Raw genomic sequence first — 20,870 nt, 5'->3', positions numbered from 1 at the left:
CTTGGTCTTCCCTCTGTGCTTGGTAATCATGACTTGTAAAAATGAGTGTTGCTGACAAATTGCAGGGTTCAGCAGGTTGCTGGGGGTGTTCTGGACTGGTAGTTTTGTTCATAGGAAACATTTGAAGTGAACGTGCTTTTACTAAGGGCAGTGGGAGATACATATAAACAATGCTGACTTGGGTTACTTTTTCTACATGGAATTATCTAGATACTATTCTTTTGGTTCCCTCTATGTGTGAAATTCTTGGCCATAAAACCTATCAGTTCTGTATTTTTCAGTTCTGTACCTCAGATACTGGAGGCTGGATTACAAAGGCAGTGGGGAGCAGATTACTGCTTATGCCGTTAGAAATGGAAGTAACTGCTCATTTAAAGCAATGTCCTGGTGTTACTGACAGGAACATCTGCTTTATTGCATTTGTGATTCAGGTGCTAGTTAGAAATACTCTGTGCAGACTTTGGAGTATTCCCGTGTACCAGAAATAACCATATTACCAGGCAGCAAGGATCACACTATCAGCTTCATCTCAGGTTGTTGTTCAAAAGGATTTCGTAGCTTCAGAATTTAAATAGAAATGTTCGTGGGAGAGCTACATTGTGTATGCCAGGGCCCTGCAGGCACCCACAGCCCTTCGTTGCTTTGTGCAGCCTCACCTGGGACTGCCACCCCCATACTGCTTGTATGCAGACCCCTTGGGACCCCTCTGTGGTCCACAAACCCTTTTCAGCTCAGCCTGGGCCTCTGCCCCCTGGGAGCCTTGCCGCAGGTAGCTCTGCCTCTGACCCACTCTCCAGTCCTGTCTCTGGCCGAAGACACCACGCAGGCACGCCTGTGCCCTGTCCTGTGCCTTGCTGCCCTCGCTCTCTGGTTGGACTTCCCAGGCAAACCCCAGGCCTGTCCTGTCCCTGTGCACTTGTCTGACAATCAGCACTGTCAAGGGGCCTGTCCCTGTCACCACTGCTGCCCTGCTTCCCCTGCTTGGTGCTGGGGAGGGACAGAGCCCTCCCTGCCTGTGCTGGGGCCACCCCCAGCTGCTGCCTCACCTCCCCTCGGCAAGCAGCCCCACTCTTCCTGCTCCTCAAGAGCACAGCAGGTAACAAAAAACAGTTCCAGAGGTGTGTTTTTAAAAAACATTTATTGACAAATGCCACATTAGGTATCCCCTTGAAAATCCAAATATCAGTACTGTATTGCACACAGTTTACAAAAACACTAACATTTTCATGTGTTTTTCAGGAAAAACACACTAGTCCATACTATGATTTTATTTTTTTTATTAGCTGAGTGGCAACTTCTAGGAGGTCTGGTTTCTGTGCTTAAGGATAGGATCAGAAGTGTACTTTTAGCAGGCCCCTGGAAAGAAAGAAAAGCAAACTTTAGTCCCAGTAAGTAATTTGCAAAGAGCTCTAACAATCTTTCAGTCTTCAGTGAAGCTGTAGCTACAGCCTTCCTAGGGTACTTCTGAATCACAGTACAAGATTAGAGTGGGGGTTGCAAAAGCTGCTGTTTGCATTGCTCTGTGTCTGTTGGCATGGCATTTGCGCAGCCTTTGGTAATCCCAGCTAGCCATCAGTTTGCAGCTAGGTCAGCACCTAGACATGAGCTCACAAACCAGCTACCCTCCCTCTGATACAGTAAGCAATGTGGAAGGCATGGGGCAGGGGTGCCCATACCAGGCCCATAAACTCGGATGATGCCAGCACCTGGCACCTGCTCTGTAGTGGACTCGTTCACACAATGGTGTGCTGTTCAGAAGGTTTTAGCTGCTAATTCTTGTCCAGAAGTGCAGCAACACGTGTGTTACTGTGGCAATCCCCCAGTCCAGGTCCCCATGCCTGGGCTGGGAAGGGGCCAGTGTCCAGGCAAGGCAGTGGGTAGGTGAAGGGTGTTGGCACTCAGCTGCCAAGAAAGAGGAGTTTCTGCCTCCAGCATATCCCTCAAAAATTATCTGCCTATCTTGTGGACTAGCACAGGAGCTATAGATCATCTGCCATGCCTCCCCAAAAAAAGTTATCTCAAAATAGGCTTTGGACATGTTCTGTCTGCATCTATGTGGCACAACTGCTGACTCCCACTGCCAGCAGACACAGTCAGAACCACTGCTCAGAGCCCCTCGTCTCTGCTACTCAGGCCACCCAGGACACAAATCACGGTGGAGCTAAGAGCGAGGGTGCTTCTTCTTGGAGGCAGCTTATCCTCCCTTCCTGAAGGACAGTACACAGACATAAGGTAAGATGCTGTTACCCAGATGGCCAAGACAAGCATTTCTAAGTGCAGAAACACCAGGTTGTTACACCCGTCCATACCCTATCTATTACAGTAACAGAGCTGATCTTCCTTTCGTAGTGTGCCAGTTTCAGCACAGAGGATTCCTATAAGGGCAAACTTAAGGTCTCCCTTGTATGGGTTTCCCTTTGCAACTATTTTCCTATTAGATAGAATTTTTTTTTAAAGTTGCTAAAAGACTACAACTTAGTTCGCTGTGATTCTTGTTGTATTTACAGCAAATGTTATCACCTACCCTACAAGCTGCTAGCGCAGCCATATCAGTGAGTTTGCTAATTAGCCCGAAGTACCTGACTGAAGCACTGGCTGGAACTGGCCAGACATGCATATTTCTTCCTGCTTCTGACGGACAATGCGCTGGATGGCTGGGGGGAGGCCACGGGGGTTGCGTGAAAAGATCAGGGAGTAGCCATCGTCACAGGAGCCATCCTCCTTTAGACTGCGGCAGGCATAGGTAATGGCATAGTTATCGTAGTCAGTATCAATCACCCAGTAGTTGTCCCCTGAAACATCAGAACACAATTGTTTGTCACAGCAGGCAAAACAAAGCAGAGGTGGACATAGTCATCCCACAGGTAGACACTTCACTTCAGCACATGGCAGAGATAGCATCCCAAAGTATGTGAAGTCATCTCCCACATCCATCTTATGCCCACACCATGAAGTGAAGAACTGGGACAAGCATGGGGCATCCTGAGGCTGTGTTACTCCCCACGATGCTCAGTACATTTTCACCTTTGGTTTCTTAGGCAAGAAGTATTAGGAGGACTAGGACTTTCCAGGTTTTCAATGACAAAAAATGGCTTGATTTTTCTCGCTCAAGCATGGTGGGTGGAGCATACAGATTAAATTTTGGCTGTACAGATTACATTTCCTATAGAAGAAGCTTCAGTTAAAAAAAAAAACATTCCTCCTGTTTTCCAGGCTCGCTCAACTAAGTGCATTTTGGTGTGGCTTATCTGCCTGTACTAAATGAATGTACTTCTTTCTTATGCATTAGCAGGCCAAGCACAGCCCGACTCCACAGCTGGAGTCCCACAGCTGTGGGAGACTGGCACGAAGTATGGGATGTGAAGGCTGTGTAAGTGAGGTTCAGCATGAGCAGTTTCTACAAGGGGGACTTCAGTTAAGAGCTCCATTTTGTTGAGTCCAGCTATGTCTGTCTGAGGAGAACTGCGTCTTGCTGCTGGAATGCAGATGTGGGTCTGGGTCCACATGTCACCTCCCATTAGTTATGAGGAGTACAAGGATGACTGGCCCTCAGCACCTCTGTAATGCCCACTGCAGGGCCCAGGAAATACTGCCTCCCTAGGTGCAGCGCCCCACTTGGCTGTATAAAATCTATGTAGCCCATTGTCTCTAAGCTGCATATGCCCTGTTAACATATATAGTGTGTAGGTGGGGTCTCTAGGGAGTCTCTGTACCCTGCCCCTTCTGTGGAGATAAAAAGCATTTCTTGGTTAAAGCGTCCTCTCAAAAAAGGATGCTTTGTCTCCACTTGAAGCAATCTAAACTCAACTGTTTTTCCTGCTCGTACACTGAAACACACAAATCTGGGCAGCTCTGAGCTATTGACCAGCACTGGGGGGCTGGAGCAGTTCACTTACCACCGCTGGAGAGGTAGCTGGCCAGGCCCTGGTAGGTCATGTACATTTTTGCTGGAGTGGTTGGGTCAGGTACTGTATACTGAGCAGCCATGTCAGCACAGATCACCCAGAACCTGCAACGAGATCCATGAGACTGAAGGTAAAACCTTGTGCCCTCTGAGCTTTGAATGGGTGTCCCTCACTCAGGGCTCAGGCAAGAACCAGGCTACAGTTCAGCTGAGCATTGGGTATGGCCTTTCTTAATGCAAAGTCGCTGTTTGTTGTTAAGTAAGCAAATCTGTGACACCCTCCCCACCACTGGCAGTGCACTGCTGGTGTCTGGTCCGTCTGGTCCCTGCCCTGCTGTACAACTACGCCGCTGCAGCTGGGGCAGTGCCCTGACCCTCCTTCAGCTCAGCAGGCTTTTTACCACCCATTTCTGTACAAGCAGATAGCTACCAAGCAAAATGATGGACATTGTTTCTTGGCTCCCTGCTAGCAGTTTGCAGAGTGAGCTGACCTGCATTTGGGCTCTTTTGCTGTGTCCCCAGGCAGAGGCAGGGAGTTGGCTCTCCTCTCTCTAACCCTTCCTAGCTCTGTTGCCACAGGGATGTCTGTTACAAGCACAAAAATAATTACAGACACTTTGCTGTCCAAGCTAGTTAAAGGACTTTATACAGGCTGTGGGAACCCAGTAGGTGCCCAGACAGCCTGTCTTCATTGTCCATTTCTTCTAATGTCCTTCTCTGGTTGGCATCTGTTTGCTTTGAATACCACCTGCGTCTTAGCACACTTTGTCAAGCATTACTTGGATTTGTGAAACAATGGAAGGTCCTTCACTCCCTTCATTGCACAGGCTGCACTTCCCCTTTACTCTGCTGTTGTAGAAATAAATTCCCAGCAGCCTTGAGACCCCAGTTGGTTTCCAGAGGGTCTTTTCAGGAATCTTCCCACCCACATTGCATAGTGTGCCTGCAAAGCTTCATTTGCCCCATTCCAAAATATCCTGGAGTGCTCTGCTCTAAGACTTACAAGGTTCATAGTCACCTGCTCTACTCTACTGTTCATGCAGTTAGACAGTTTTTGGTAGTTAATGCACAGCAGGACTAGGGCTGGTCTGTGGAAGCCCCAGGTTTTCTTTTCTACACCCAGAAAGCTGTTTGGTCCCCTTAAGTGCTGTAATTCCTTATAGTAACCGTGACCAATTGGCAAAACTCTTAAGCATCCTTCCATCTGTCTGTTCAGGCATTGCAATGGCATCGAAGAGTTAACTACGTTTTCCTCAGAAGTCTGTCCAACAATGTGTGGAAAGATCTGTGAAAGTAATGCTCACTTACACTCCTTCCCCTGAACCACTCAGTGAAATAAGATTGCTCCTGCCCTCACAGCCCCACAGACTTTGCTAGCTCCTCTCACCTCGTTGCAGTTCATTTACCTGATCACTCCATAATTCAAGATTTGACTTTATAATTTACTTTATGCAGTAGTTTTGTGATGGACCCATACCAGAGACAGGCTGAGAAGTAATCCAGGACTCAGAAGTGTCTAACCTCTGGCTTTGAATGTGTTACCTTGATTGAGCTTCCCTTTCTGGTGGAGACAACAGGTTGTGTTGTGTGCTCAGGATAGATCACCTATTGTAGTACCTCATGGCAGCAGCTAGAGCTTAAAGTCAGGAGAGCTCACCCAAAAAGCTTCACTCGGCCTTTGGAAGATGCTGTCATTGTGCCATCTTCCTCCACAGTGTATTCAGCAGAGATGTTGTCCTGAAGGAAAAGGCCTTCTGGATCCTTCTTGGCCAGGGCATACCATTTCCCTGCATACTGACATGAAATACTGTTAGTATCTGGATTAATCACCATGGCAAGATTAGCACAAAAGCATTTCTGTAAACATGATGCCCTTCTGGCTACCCATTTCCTGGCCTATGGAGACAGTCTTCGTTCAGGTGGGTGTGTAGCACACACCTCTGCACTGCTGAGTGCTTGTACTCATTGTCATGTGGAATGTTCCTGTCACAGTGACCCCACACCAGAAGCTTCTCCCATCCTGAGATGCCTGCTGGGAGTCAGATAGTTCTTCCCTGTTTCAGTCCTCTGCTTTTCCGTGGAAGCTGCCGTCAGTGATACTGAACTGCAGCCACAAAGACCTTAGCAAGCTGCTGGAGACATTTTGTGGCTGCCGGGGGCCACAATCTCCAATGGTGACAAGGGTCTACCCAGGGAAGCAGAAGGCAATGGCTCTGTGAACTACGAAGAGGAAAGAGCGTGCTGGGGAAGCTAGCAGCAGGAGGAGGTGAAATGAGGTTAGGGGAAGGAAAATGTCTAGGAAAAAATGAGTCCCTGAAAATGTACAAGCAGTATCTAGTAAAATGAAAACAAGACCTAAACAGGTGACTGACAGACAGGAAGGCCCTCAAAAAATAATATTAGTAGTAGAAGTATTGAGGAAAGCAGAACCTAGCTGTGTTAAATTTGATTCTTCATTGAAGCTAATGAGATCTGTTTGGCAAGCTATACGGTGAAGTCTAAAACAGAGTCCATAATTCTCAAATACAGGAGCCTGAGAAAATCTTTGCCTTTATAAAACTGGGATATTCCCAAAGATCTCTCCAGACATGGGTTTGTTTCCAGCAAAGCCAATTTTGTATAGAGGAAGTGCTGGTGCCAGCCCAGCTGCAGCTGGAGGGGATGTTTGCTGAGGGATGGTGGCAATCTGGCACACCTGTCTGGACCTTTTCATCACCGAGATAGCCCTGATTTCCTTCTCAGAGGCAGGCAGATTAAATTCTGTGTCTAAGCAAGAGTGAGTCTGTGTTCAGGATACCCAGCTAGGTGAATTTTCACTTGGCTATGACTCCCAAGAATGGCTGGTGGTGGATGCAAGTCCCCTAGGGCATGTGTTTGGGCTTTCTGATGGGGATCTAAATTGTTTCATTCTTGGGACCACTCAAAGCTGAAGTCTGTACTGAGCTTTGAGCTAGCAGAAGGTGACATCCTACAGAATCACATCCATGACTTTCAAGGCCTGTTTTACCATAATGCTCAGAAGGTTAATCACTAGTGAGAAAAGCAAACTCCAGGAACAGTGTCTGAGAGACAGAATACAAAAGGACTTAACCTCTTACTGACGAACCTCTTTAGTTAACACAACCCATAACCTGGAAAGACAGTTTATATGTGAAGCTTCTTCACATATACTGCTGAAGTAGCCATAATTACCCTTTTTGGATCAAAATTGTCTTTCACAGAGAAAGACTCCACTGCACAGGTCTGAGCTAGGCTGTATTCAACAGTGGAGAAGATCGAGGCCAGGAAAACATAGTGTGTGTATTTCATTCTGCAAGAAAAAAGCAAACATGGAGTTTTATTTAATGCAGTAGACATGGGTAGCCTGCATTGCGTGCCTACAGATACATTCCCCTCATTTTAAGACTAGTTTCATGCTGAGTAGATTATAAATCCTCCACTGAAAAACCACTGGGTCATTGTGGTTCCCAAATCCAGCCAAAACTGAGCACTGATGGGCATTACTTTGCAAGAGTATTTTGCTTGCCAGTAGGAGTATTTTGGCTCATTATATTTTTACATTATAAATCAAGCCTGACTGTATAAGGTTCGTAAGAACTGATAAAATTTTGATATTTTTTTAAATTTTTGTTTTCACAAGAAGAATAATATTCTGATGAACTCTGGTAAAACACTGTAGGTTGTAAGGATATTGTTCCCAATTATTTCATGGTGAGTGTCCACTTTGCTTTCAAGCCAGCAAAACTGTGTTCTTTAAGACCAGTTCTCATGACCAAAACAGGCTCTTCCTAGCTGCCTACTTTAATAGGAAAGTATGTCTTGATATTGTCTGCCCTCAGACCATTCTCTCGACAAACACGATAAATAATATTCAGTTCCTAGAGGCTTGATCTGCCATGGCAGCACAGCCACCAGATGGCCATGGCTTTATTTGTCCCCTTGGGTATCCCAGCATATTTGTTTCTCCCACTTCAGGAAGAAAGCACCTGCATTGACCATTCTTGCAGAGCATTTGACTCTGAATACCTGTTCTGATGCCAAGAAAAAACACAGTTACCTGAAATTTGCCTACAGCATCCAAGCTGAACTACTAACCCAGAAGTTCTAAACACCCAAGTAGCTATTCTATTCCTAGCTGCTGCAGTGCAAGCTGCACTTCCCTGCTGTAAGAGATGCTAATCTGGTCTGCCTCTGCTGAAGAGAGACCTACCTGTTGGGTTAGAGATGCTGGAGATTCCTGAGACTTCTTTGCTTCAGTCTTCGGGCTGCAGTCAGCAGAAGAGTCTTGTGTCAGTTGCCCTCCAGCTGCCTTTAAATAATGGATCTGCAAAGTCACTAATTGGTTATTTTTGCTCGTGTGCCTGAATAAAACACTTAATCTTGGATAATCCATTATGTAAAAACCAACTGTAATCCTCACACTGGTGGGTCTAACTGCTATACTAATACAAACACAGCTTTTACATCATGGAAAAAGCTGCCCAGAAAGCTAATAAGTCTACTGATGTGATTGTATCACACCTTTGTCTCACTGAAGTCTTTCTGCTTCTAACACGTGTTAGGAGAATAAGCACAGAGCATTAACCAGAGAAACGCATGGACTATACATACCTCTCTGCATAGGCACGTGTTCATATTTGATAATGTGCATGGGTTGGATATATAATAAGTTCTTCCAATATCTGCATCATCAAAATAAGGTGATTCTTGCAAGAGCAGGAAACATTGCCTTCAAGTTCACATTAAAGTCTCAGAGTCCCTACTTCTCCTGTGCACTGAAAGATCTTTATACACATTATTCCCAGTTCATCTTATCAACATTTCCAGTTACATGAATGCTATAGCTCTGTCCTTTCCAAGATGTTCTTCCTAGAAGACCTCCATGGGAATGCAATAAAGCACAAAAAGATGAAAAGGCAGAAATGGCTAGAAAAACATTTTTGGTAGCAAACCATGCCTGCTGTTTTTACAATTTCCCCAAGTGCCCAAAGAATTCCCACAACTACAAAGGCTGCCCATGTATTCTTTCTAGCCACTTTCACCTGGGAGATTTAAGACTTCACACATTCATCTAGGAGTTACCAGCACTAGCAGTTACTTCTCCCATTGGGCTTCCGGGTGCTGAAGAGCCTTGGACATACCTATTAGAGACAACTGTGTAGTTCCTACAGAGTAAGCCCAGGGAGTCCTGAACCTCCTGGTACTCATCCAACAACCTGGACATTTCAGAGTAATGCTAGAACCTTCTGGATGTGTTGGTCTTGCTGCAGTGACTTACAGTCACTTGCCCAGGAATTCCTCAACAGAAGCACACAACCTTGCCCTGTAGCTGGTGTGAACTGTGTTGCTTTCCAAGCAGCTTGTTTAGGGTTGCCATTATCTGGGAAAGACAGTCCTTGCTTCCTGCCAGAGGAAACTTTGATATGGCCTCTGTGCAACTTCCACTTACACTTTAGAGGGAGGCAATCATACTTTACATGTGCATGTCTGGCGGAGGGGCTGAGCGTACCCTCTTCTTGCCACCTGCATGGCTTCAAAGGCAACCTGGGTAATCACTGTTAGCTGTTAGCTGGGACAGGAAGGTGAGACCACCCATCCCAGGCCAGGGGCGATCAGGAGCAAGCACCACATGGTGGGGCCATGCCATCACACCCTATGCTCTTGGCTCTTCATAAGTGGCTTTCTTTGGGGCAGGTAGAGAACTCTGGGGCTGGCCAGTTATGCACAATGGCTCCTTCTTCTCCCTGGGCATTCTGGCTGGGTTCATTCAGGGACGCCAAAATCTAGAGGTGTGGGGAGATAGCACATATACAGCTGCTGCGACAAGGTACTGGCCAGTTTGGTCCTGGGCAATGTGGGTCTACCTCCTCCTGCCTGGATTCATTGGCCTGATTTTCTACAAAGACGCCAAACAGCCGTTTGCTGAACTAATCCTTTAGCTACAGCTGTCTGCTCACCATATGTACCATGCTCCAGGGTTGAGCAGAGTCCCTGAAAGGATTGTACAGGGCTGGCAGCCTCCAGCACTGAGTGTGACGATAACCAGCTTTGTTAATTCAGGCACAGCTCGTTACCTATGGTCTTGCAAACACACCGTGCTCCTGAGAACACACTCAACTCCCCTGGCACATGCTCCTTGTACTTGTCTCTTCTTCAGCGGCAGCATTTACTTCATTTAGAAAGGCCCAGAAAGCCCAAGTAATGCTTGGCCACTTAAAGAATGACATAAAAAGTAACTTCTTAAACTCCTTTTTGCCGACTGGAGGGCGGATACCCACTAGATGTCAACTAGATTTTCAAAGGACTTTCCCCTGACACTGAATCTGAGTGCAGAAGTATGCTTTTCCACCCTGACACAGAAATTTGAACGCCAGTGTTTTCTGTAAATTAGAAGGGCTTTGAAACATTTATCACTTCATCTGTTTCCAATAAAACAGATTAGTTTATGTCCATGTGAGACATGGGTGACACTCGAAGCCATGCTTAGGTGACCACTTAATCCAACGGGGATTAGAGACATGCTAATAATAGCTAATCACAGCATAAGATTTTGGTTAGTGACTGTAACATCTGCCACTGCATTATTTGCTGTTTAGAGCAATAGGAAAACAAAATCAAACTAATCTTCATTTTCACAGTATTATGGAGGTTTGTGCTGGGCATAGAAAGAAAAGGGAGGCTTCAGAACCCTGAGGCATATTCCAGGGATGGTTAAATTTTATGTAATATGGAATAGATTTTATAAAAACAAAGTTGCACTGCAGGGTTTGGTTGTCAAAGAAGACATCCAAGGGCCTGTTCCAGACCTGATTATCAAAACTAGGTTGTATTTAATAGAGAAGATGGCCTGAACAAATAAAACATATACTCAGTGTACTAGACTCAGCACAAGAGTAACTGGTAGTTTTAATGGCCTGCAGTAAAACAGGTATGCAGACAAGATGATTAGTTTTATCTCCTGCCCTATCCTATGAAGCACAGCAGCAGCAGTTTTGGATTTCCTACCCGTAGCAGCCCCCCTCCTTCTGCCTTATTATTGGAATAAGCATTGGGTAAACTGCTCTGGGAATTACTGCAATTGCACTGCCGACTCAGATTTACAAACATGTGCTAGCTCAGCAGCCAACGGTACAGTGTGAGATCTCTAAATAGCCTCCTACATCAGGCATTAAGTTCCCTTAAGGTGTGGGCTTGTTTACCAGGGTGGTGGAGAACTACATGTAGGTGCATTTTGAGTCACCCCTTACAGCTATCGTCATGGTTATTGCACTGTAAGTTGCCAGGATTTCCTGCTCTAGCTTTAGATCTAGTTTATGCTGCTGAGGATGGAGGGCTTCCTTCTGGGGTGTCACACACATGTGCTTGCATTGCTGGAGGACCTGCGTCCCAAGCCCAGGTCTTCCAAGGACACAGAGAACAGTGATAGTCTGCTCTACTCCCTCACTGGGGTGGGAGGCAGGAGAAATATGGCCTTCCCATAGTGGCACATCACATGAAGGCTGTTGCCTGAGGTTCTCAGTTTCTGTGACTTCTGCTCAGAAATGCTGATCTTTCCCAATACAGAGAGTGATGCAATACAGATGAAGAGGAAATAATCTGAAGTTTGTTCCTCTGTGGTTCAGGGTAAGGTTCCTGGGTGTGTCACATCATTAGATAAAAAAGCATCATAAATCACTGCTTTATGACTTTCAAGGTGCCATTCAAATATCTGATGGCTTTAAATGACATGAACTGAAAGGCACCTTTCCCTTCTGAAGTAAGATAGTGTCATTCTTGCTGAACATATTGACTGACAATTGGTAGAGCAGGGGCTCCCATGCTGCCATGCATACAACACGTCTCAGACACAGACACACAGGTCTCACCAGTTTGCAAGTGAAAACAGGAGACTGCTCAAAGCACAAGAAGCGTCAAGGAGCCTCAGCACCTCTGCTGTCATAGGTAGCCAGCCCCAGAGGGAATGGCTTTATCAGGGCCATTTTCAAGGACTTGCCAGCAAAACTAAGTTACAGCGTGTATTCCAAACCCTTCAGTATCTTGCTGCTTTGGCAGCACAGGGTTGAATGCAGAGCTGCCTAAAATCTCTCCTGAAGTGTGATTTTGACATACAGGGATCTGCTGGCCAAAGAGACATCAGGCTTTGTGCCATCTCCTGGTTTCTGCACAACTGTATGGATGATGGTTGCAGCTTGGTCAGTGAGCTGCTGGATTTCACTCTCCAAGCCGTGACAGTTTCCCTAATGACCTGTTGCTACTCTGTACCAAAAGACCACCCAGGCCTGAGGCAACCTGATGAAAAAGACCATTTTTGACCATCAAATAAAGAGGTGGATGTTTTGGTCGTTGTTTTCTAGTAATTACCACTGGGCATACTGTTGCCATATTCATATACATACCTAGTATTTGCAACTGAACCGGTCCATTTGCAGACCAGTTTTGTTCGTTTCAGTTGCAACATTTCTTTAAAGATGCAATATTTGTCTTTTCATAATAGAATCATAGAATCATTTAGGTTGGAAAAGACCTTTAAGATCATCAAGTCCAACCATTAACCCAGGACTGCAAAGTCCACCACTTAACCATGCCCCTAAGTACCACATCTATGGGAAAAGAACTGTGAGTTTTTTTCTAAGCTGTGAAAGATGATCAAATTTTTTTTTTTCATGGAGGATTTTGTTTGTTTTATGCTTTCAACAGCTGATTTTCTTTGAAAGTGCAAGACCTGAGAGGTTAAATATTCCATGGATAGGAAACTTCACCGTTTTCATCATGACATGCTTCTCATCAGCTGAGGGCACTTACATAGCAAAGCAATTTATTTTACAGAAGGACCCAGAGGTTCCAGTCAATTCGAAGGTTCCAACGTGTTACCACTGCTGTAAGCTTTCAACTGGAATACACTTCACCCAAAGGCTAAGCTTACATCCACTTCAGCCTGAGCAACAAGCTGGAAACACTGAAAATTGCAGTGTCGCCTCAAAGAGATAGTTACTAATGCCCACTAGAAATAACATCACTACAGCAACTTCTGCTGGAGGAAATGGACCTTAAGTGTCCCTCTGCCCAGAAGGAGTGAAGGAGGAGGAGACACGCTGCAGTCTGCTCAGATACCATCAAAACCTCTTCAGGACCCGCTGCTCCCCACCACAGGGAGCTACAGCCACTCCTGCTATGACCAGTGAAACACCTGTATGGCCAGCCCTGTTGCTGGTCTCTGGACTATCAGTACTTGCTGCTTCTTTGCGGCAGCCTTATACCTGCCAGTGTTGTGTTCCTCTTTGCGCTGTTCTGCTGTGTGCACTGAGACTACACAGTCTTTCCCAGCTTCTCGTGATTTCTTGGCTTGACCTCCTACCCATGGTGGCCATGCTGTGTCCCACATTTTCTGGTTCCCTGATTGTTCATAGTCCTTCGAGTTAAAGCCACTTCCTCTGATTGCATCCCTGTGCACACCACTGTCACCCCATCCTGGCAAGGCCTGTCCCTGAGCCATCTCCACCTTCATTATCTCAGTGTGCCACCAGCCTCTTTCTAAACTCACCTGAATGTGTATCTCTCTGAACACCTTCCCAGCCTGGTTTAGTTGTCCTGCAGCAGGTGTGTGGAGAATCACTCAGCTTCACGTGATCTGAATATCCAAAAGCAAACTTTGAAATACTCCCTGTGGGACCCTTTCAGCCTTGATTTCCTCCTACCCAACAGCCCCCCTGGCTTGCAGAAATGCTTCTGTACCCTGGATCTTCCCTGATAAGGGGCCCAAGATTATTCCACAATAACCAATTCCAGATGTATGGATGGGCATTTTCTGTTGGCTTTTGCCGTGTGGCCCTCCTGGCTCATCACCACTCTCTAATCACCATACTCTCCATGTTGTCCGTACTCCTTCCCAGATTTCAGTCCGTGGCTGTTTCCACAGCTTCATATGGACCCTAGCCCTTTTCTTCTTCTTCATTACTTCATCATCTCTTGTGCTCTTTCTTTACTCATGAAATTAGAGTCAGTTTCTTTGCTCCACTTATTTCCTGCTAAACAATCCTATTCTCTGTCTTCCCCCCACCCCCTCCTTGTGTCCATGTTTCCTACAAATCAATTCAGTCATCTGGGATGCTGCCCTCTTGTTCTGCAGACATCTGTAAACCTTTTCTTAGAGCCTCTTCTCTCTTCTTTATCATTTCCCCCTGACATTGCACAAGCAAACCTACTTCTGGGTAGATCTGAGCACCTATAGAATGTTATTAATGTTCCTTATTAAAGTTTCATGTGACCTACCATTGTGTTTTCCTTAATTCCATGCCTAGAGTATTTGGGGAAGATGGTTGCAGAAGGAGTGCAAATGATAAGAGTTTGGAAGAGTTTAATGAGCTTTTTTGTTCCTCCGTTTCACAGGACATTTGATCAACTAAGTAATCTTCTTATTCAAGGTTCAGTGATTTGCTCTAAGAGCTTTGAATACAATCTGTCAATTGAAAGATAAACTCATGTAGTCTTATTGCAGAAATTGCCATTGCTACTGTACTGTGATAATTTTTTTAACTGATCCATCTCTCCATAAAAATTAAGAGAATCTGTGTATGTTTACAAGGTATACAATGAGGATATACAAGGCACATCACCATGCTAGGTCTGGTGGACTTACTCAAGGCTCAGGTGCATTTCCAGTCTTCTGGCATGGCAAAGATACTTTTTGTCATAGATGTCTCTGAAAAAACAACAGCCAGACTTGCCACATTCCAAACTGACATGGACAAGAGTGCAAGGGAAGGGCTGCCACTTTCAGAAAGCCAGGACATCCTAGAGCACTGGACAGTGTAAAGTTCAGCCTCTTACACACCACCATTCCCTTGAGTGAGGTAAGTCCAGTATAGCAGGTGTTCTTATACCTCCTCTAAACACTAGGCTATTTAAGAAGAGGAAGAAGAAGAAGAAGAAGAATGAGAATAATAAGAATAATAATAATGAAAATAATAATAATAACATTTATTTTAAGAGTCTGCAAGATTTTGCATTTAAGGAGAGGTTTGGTGGGTTTTTTTCAGAAATAAAATGAAACAATTAACTGAGAACTAGCCTCACATTAACCTGAAGATGTACTTTCTGTGTCTTATCCTTTTATGGGGGTTGAAAGCATTTTGGCAAGCTAATCAAGCATGCCTACTGATTGTTGTGTACTCAGAACACACTATCTAAAGTAAAACTTTGTATTTATGTGCATGTCCATAGCATCACCTCCTTTCTGTGAGAACCATTCAGATTCAAATATCTATTTCCTGCAATCCACCAGTACAATACTTAAATTAGTGTGCTAATTATAAAGTAATTCTCCAATTATATAAGAATAAGGGGAAGGCTCATGTTTCCTGGCTCTACCCCTGACAAGATGGAGCCAACATTCTGGCCAAAATGCAAGCAAAAAATTTCTGAGGGGTGTCCAGGTCCTAACTTTGACACTAGAACACATTACTCACCCTTTGCAATTGAGCAGCGGGCAACACACTTTTCACAGTATGCATGGGATTTATACTTCATTATAAACATTTAATGATCCTGACAATTCAGGTATCACCTATCCAGCCAGCAAGAAAACAGAGCTCTAGCATAACCAGCTACTGCTCAAGGTGCGTGTTCTACAGACCTAGGATCATCACTAATCAGTGTTCCTGTGCTCCATTGCTGTATTTCTGTGTAACAGCCAACTACATTAAAACAAGCGTGCAGCTCAGGCTGTGCTCATGCACACCTCACAGCTGACACACGTCCCCGTTGCCACCATCCTGCACCTCTGCTGGGTTTCTGCCAGCCAGGGGCAGGACCCTGCTCCTGGTACCCATGTCTCCAGCCCCTGAGGTCCCTCTGCAGGGCAGCCCTGCCCTCTGCTCCCCCATTTCGATAATGTCCCAAGACTTGTCTGACTGTTGTCCGCCCCTCTTCCAGCTCCCACCGCCTCGCCCACGGGGCCGCAGGGAGGCTGCGCAGTGGCTGTGCCAGCTGGGGCTGGAGGCAGGAATGGGGCCCAGCAGTGCCTGGCACAGGGTGGGGGCAAGAGCCCAGGTGGCATGGTTATGTTGTGATGCCATCTAAAGGTCCCTGGCCATGCAGAGGAGAAGGGAAGGCCAGGGGATGATGCTGAGCAGGAGTCCTGAGGTTTTTCCTGCTAGGTCTCCATGCAGCAAAAGACAATCCGTGTGCGGCTGCAGGAGTGGGCCAGACTTCAGCAACAGAAGACCATGGCCCAGGAGGGGTGAGGGTCACAACTCTGATCCTCACTGGGCTCCTGTGGCTCCAGGCAGGAAAGCTTATTCTTGGATACAAGCAGGTGGCCTGAGAATATTACTTGGTAAATCAGATAAGCTGCAATCTTGTTATGCCAACGGATGAGTGAGCCAGAAAGGTTTGAATGTAGCTGTCAATACAGCGTCCTGTAAAGATAATGCCTAAGCAAATTAGTCACTTGCGGCTCCCCTCCCCACAGCCTCTTGGTTAGGATGAAAACATTGTTCCCATGAAGAAGGGGCAAAAGCATCTTCAGACCTAATATCCCCAACACTTGCCATCACCCTTTCTGCTTTTCAGGTAGTATCTGCCCTGTCTGCTTTGGACACAATCCGATAAATGGCTCTAACAATACTGCTTCTCTTGGGCAGCACATTTTGCACCACATCACCTGGATGATTTTATTTTGCAGTTGGAGTTTTTAGTAGTGTCCATCTTAGAACTGGGGAGAGACTGTTGATATGAGCTGTTGGGAGGGAAGGAATTTTATCCCCAGAGACTCTAGCTCATTTTCCCAGCCACCAGCCAAGCCTTCAGGGCAGCCTAAGCATTTGAGGTTTCCATTTGAAACACTGTGTAAAGCACATCCACCAACACCCAACAAGGCAGAAGGGTTATGCCAACTCTGCAATTCAGTTTTAAAACTATTAAAAACAAATGTGTGCAGCCACACGTGCTCAGATATTATTATGCTGTGTGACAGTCTAGTGCAAGTTTCCTAAAATAGCAGCTTCATCCTCCTCCAAAATCCTCCATTGTCTACCTAAGTCCAATCAAACAGCATTATCCTGCTGCAAGCTTAGACTGTATCCACCTCAGTTACCACTGGTGTGCCAGCAATGGCTTTCATGGTGCCACCTAAGTTTCCCTGAAGGCCTCAGGAACACCCGCAGCCTTTGAACCACACTTTAAATTCTGGGTACATCTGGCCACCAGCCTTCTCCAGTGGGTTCGCTCTGGCACTGCTGGCTCCCTCTGCAGGGGCGATTTAGTGCTCCACCCACCGTTCCTACATGGTTTCAATTGCACTGCAGTTGTACAGCCCTGGCTTGGCTGAACTGATACTGCCTCAGTTTCTCTGCCTCTTCAGCTATAAACTTCAATACTTTAGGACCTTTATTCTTTCCCCTTGCTATCGGGAAATCTTGTTGAGTTTCAAATCGTGCATGCAGAGGAAGGAACTGGGCTTGGATCATTTATATTTTGAGCCTGGAGCGTCACTGTTGGACAGTGCTTGTTTTTCTTACAAGTGTTTCAAAACAAAAACATTTATCTTGAACTGAACAGAACATTTCATACTAAACGCAGTCCAAGTATCTGGGAGGTTTGGATCCCAAAGAGAGCCAGCTTTGATTTAATATTAATAGTTCACCCATTTGCAATTTTTCAGCTCCCAAATCACAACCCAAAAGCACATACAATGATTTGCATACACCTTAATACAGCCACCAAACCTGTTTATGTCAACTTGTACATAAAGGTTGAAGCCGTACAGCCTGCAAAACACTATGTTACCAAGCCCAAAGGACCTCATGTTTAGACATAGGACATCCTGAGTGTGTCCTCTGACTGCATAGCTCTGCACTGTGATACTCATTTCATACACAGACTGATTCTTGGATATTGAAATAATTTAGGGATGTGGCTATGAGGTCCCAGAAGACCTTCCCTCCTTCCACAAATCTGAGCTGGTACAAGGCAATTCCACTAGATCAGAAAAATTGCTAGACTGTAAAAGGAGCTACAACTTCACTTCAGACCTTCTTCAAAGTCCAGGTGATAGGAAAATTCATTTCTTTGATTTCTGGTTTTGGCTGGAATAGAGTTAATTTTCGTCTTAGTAGCTGGTACAGTGCTGTGTTTTGCATTTAGTGTGGGAATAATGTTGATTACACACTGATGGGTTTAGTTGTTGCCAAGTAGTGTTTATATTAAGTTAGTAAGTTTATACTTTCAAGTCTCTCAGGCCCTGCCAGTGAGAGGGCTGAGTGGCACAAGAAATCGGGAGGGGGCACAGCCAGGCAGCTGACCCACACTAATCAAAGGGGTATTCCATACCATGGGACATCGTTCTCAGTATATAAATTGAAGAGAGTTGGCTGGGGCTGGCCAGTCACTGCTTGGGGACTGGCTGGGCATCGGTCAGTGGGTGGTAAGCAATTGTGTTGTGCATCACTTCATTTTTTTCCCTTTTGGATTTTATTTCTCTCTCCCTCTCTCTCCTTCTCATTACAATTGCTGTTGTTGTTATTATTCTGTTTTATTTTAATTATTAAATTGTTCTTATCTCAACCCATGAGTTTTACCTTTTTCCTGCATCTCCTCCCCATGCCTCTGAGTGGTGGGAGTGAGTGAGCGGTTCTGTGGTACTTAGTTGCTGGCTGGGGCTTAACCATGACACTTTGGGATACCAGAATCCAAAGTTCATTAGTGCCCCTGCAAGTTGTTTAATTGGTTTTACTTTACCCAGTCCTTTTCCTCCCCATCACTGTGGGATGAAACAAGGCTTATACTTTACAGCATACTGGAAGTGCCCAGGTTGATCTGGTCTGGAGGCCCTGGAAGGCAGAAGGATGCCTCTGGCTTTCATCATGCGTTGATCATCATTAAAATTACTCCCATCTGGCAGGTTTACACTTATGCAAATGAAGTTTTTCCTGGTGTGCAAGCACTGGTTTCCTCACATATAACTGGCCTGAGAGGCCATGGAGTGTGGAGGACTGGACCCACAGAAAAATGTGTTCCCCTCCAGCTATAAGAAGTTTGTCCATACCACTCCCAGCAGGGTGGTGCCATTATGTGCGCATCGCTTCTGACAAGGGGCGTTCACTGGGAAAAAGAATGGCATCTTTGTTTCTAGGGGTACCTGAAATAAGGTGAGAGCCATCTCTTCGCACTGTTGTGGAAGCCCTTCCAGTGCAGATCTGAAATCTCCTGTCCTACATGACTATGGAGAATAGACTGTTCGCTTTTTCTTAGCAGTAGCCCTCTATACAATTGAGGACAGTTCTGTTTAGAAAAGAGATGACTCAGAAGAGACAAAAAATCTCAGTTCCTCATGTCACATTTTCCCATTGTCTTCCAGGTGACACATCTGTTTAGTACAACTTGGCATAGCCTGTTATACAATAGAACGATCATCCTGATGGATGTAGACCTCCTACTTGGTAGTGTTGACACATGTTCAGCCTGTGATAAGCTCGGATAGTGACTCATCCCCATGAATTCACCAGGTGACTGTTCTCCACATAATCAGGGCTTTCTGTGCACCCTCGGTCAGTTCTAGTCCTCCTGCACATAGGTGTCCGCAACGTAGTTTTAAGATGGTGCTTAAACACATTTACAGACATGTGACTGCAGCTCATACGCTGGCTTAATATGCATTTTCCCATTCATCAGTGGAAATACTGAGATGCTCTACACCTAAGACAGCCTCTGTGGGGAATCCTACTCAAGAAGTTCTTACATTTCATAGGGAGCTGCTAACAATGTTTCTTCCTCTTCCAAACAGATATGCTACCACTTTTTAACTGTTTCATCTAAGCCCTCACCTTAAGAGATAGAGTACTTTTGTGTCATTTCCTCATGACTTAAGATCTGTGACAGTTATTACTTTCCTTCTGTCCACAGACTTCTTACTCTGGCATAGAGGAAATTATGCAGGCATGACACAGTTTACTCTTAACAAAATCACACTGGCTGTTATGTATGTCCTCTAGTTACTTACAGAACACGTTTGTTCTTGTATTTTCTTAGAAGCTAGATTTAAAGCAGTCTGTTGTGGAATTATCCAGTTCTTCCTTTTCCCTGTTTTGCTGAAAGAATCATTGCATCTCCCTTTTCCCAGCACTTCAGAACTTCAGAAGATCCTCCATTAATTGCCAGAAAAAGCCATTAAGAGCTTAGACATTACTTCATATAACACTCTAAGCACTCCTGTCCTTCACTACTTTCCTTGATATTCCTACTCTTCCCATTCTATCCGATGTTTATTGCCCTTCATATTCCTAATTTAATCTCACTTTGGATCCTGACCTTTCTGACTTCCCATTTTTCTTTTTTCATGGTATTTTTGTACTAATCATCAATAATTTTGACATGCTTGCTCACTTTCTGTCTGTTTTTCTCTTGCTTAAGATAAGAACACACAATTTACAAAATAGCCTATTTTTTCCAGTTTCAAACTCTTATTTCATGGTCTAACTCACCTAAACTGTCTCCCCACCTTCAAGTTCTCAGCTAGTTATTTCCCTTGCCTCCAGTCAAAACCAAAGAAAATTTCTTTTTGCTCTTTCTGCCATCCTTTTTACCCAGAAAACAGCTGCAACATGCAAGACCTTGCTAAACAGCCTGTAACCTGGAGCGCTGCCATCCATACAGATATCAGGCAATTAAAATTCCCCACTGACCAAGTTCTGTGCTTGGGACAGTCCTGCTTGTTACTCACAAGAAGGCCTCATGTACCCCCATTCTGGATATCTGGTGCAGACCTCCACCATGATAGTGCTGAACAGGTCCTTGTCCCTCCATTAGAACATGTGTATGCACCCCTGGCACACATCAGCTTCTCCAAGTCTTCTTAAGCAATAAGTCTATTTTAATATCCTGACCAGAGCAAGTCTCTGCCATGTTCACAATAAGACATAAGACATTCAACCAGTTGACCCAACAACTGCATCCTACTGCATCTCCTGTG

General features: G+C 45.2%; 1 protein-coding gene across 1 annotated transcript; it reads right to left on the bottom strand.

The window, feature by feature from the left end:
* Nucleotides 1-1,119: 1,119 nt before the first annotated feature.
* Nucleotides 1,120-8,246, bottom strand: LOC101923345 (purpurin). Its single transcript, XM_027780288.2, has 6 exons — nt 8,115-8,246; nt 7,097-7,214; nt 5,562-5,698; nt 3,897-4,009; nt 2,580-2,792; nt 1,120-1,356 (listed from the first exon to the last, which is right to left on the bottom strand). Exons 2-6 carry the CDS (start codon nt 7,211-7,213, stop codon nt 1,346-1,348), a joined length of 591 nt encoding a protein of 196 aa, XP_027636089.1. The 5' UTR covers nt 7,214; nt 8,115-8,246; the 3' UTR covers nt 1,120-1,345.
* Nucleotides 8,247-20,870: the final 12,624 nt, after the last annotated feature.

Source organism: Falco peregrinus, chromosome Z (genome assembly GCF_023634155.1).
Source record: "Falco peregrinus isolate bFalPer1 chromosome Z, bFalPer1.pri, whole genome shotgun sequence".
NCBI lineage: Eukaryota > Metazoa > Chordata > Aves > Falconiformes > Falconidae > Falco > Falco peregrinus.
This window is presented reverse-complemented; position numbering and strand designations above follow the sequence as displayed.

Coding starts and splice junctions, on each gene's coding strand:
- LOC101923345 (XM_027780288.2), bottom strand. CDS start 7,213: ATGAAATACACACACTATGTTTTCCTGGCCTCGATCTTCTCCACTGTT. Junction 4,010..5,561: donor GGCCGAGTGAAGCTTTTTGG/GTGAGCTCTCCT, acceptor ATCTCGTTGCAG/GTTCTGGGTGATCTGTGCTG. Junction 2,793..3,896: donor CAGCTACCTCTCCAGCGGTG/GTAAGTGAACTG, acceptor CTGATGTTTCAG/GGGACAACTACTGGGTGATT.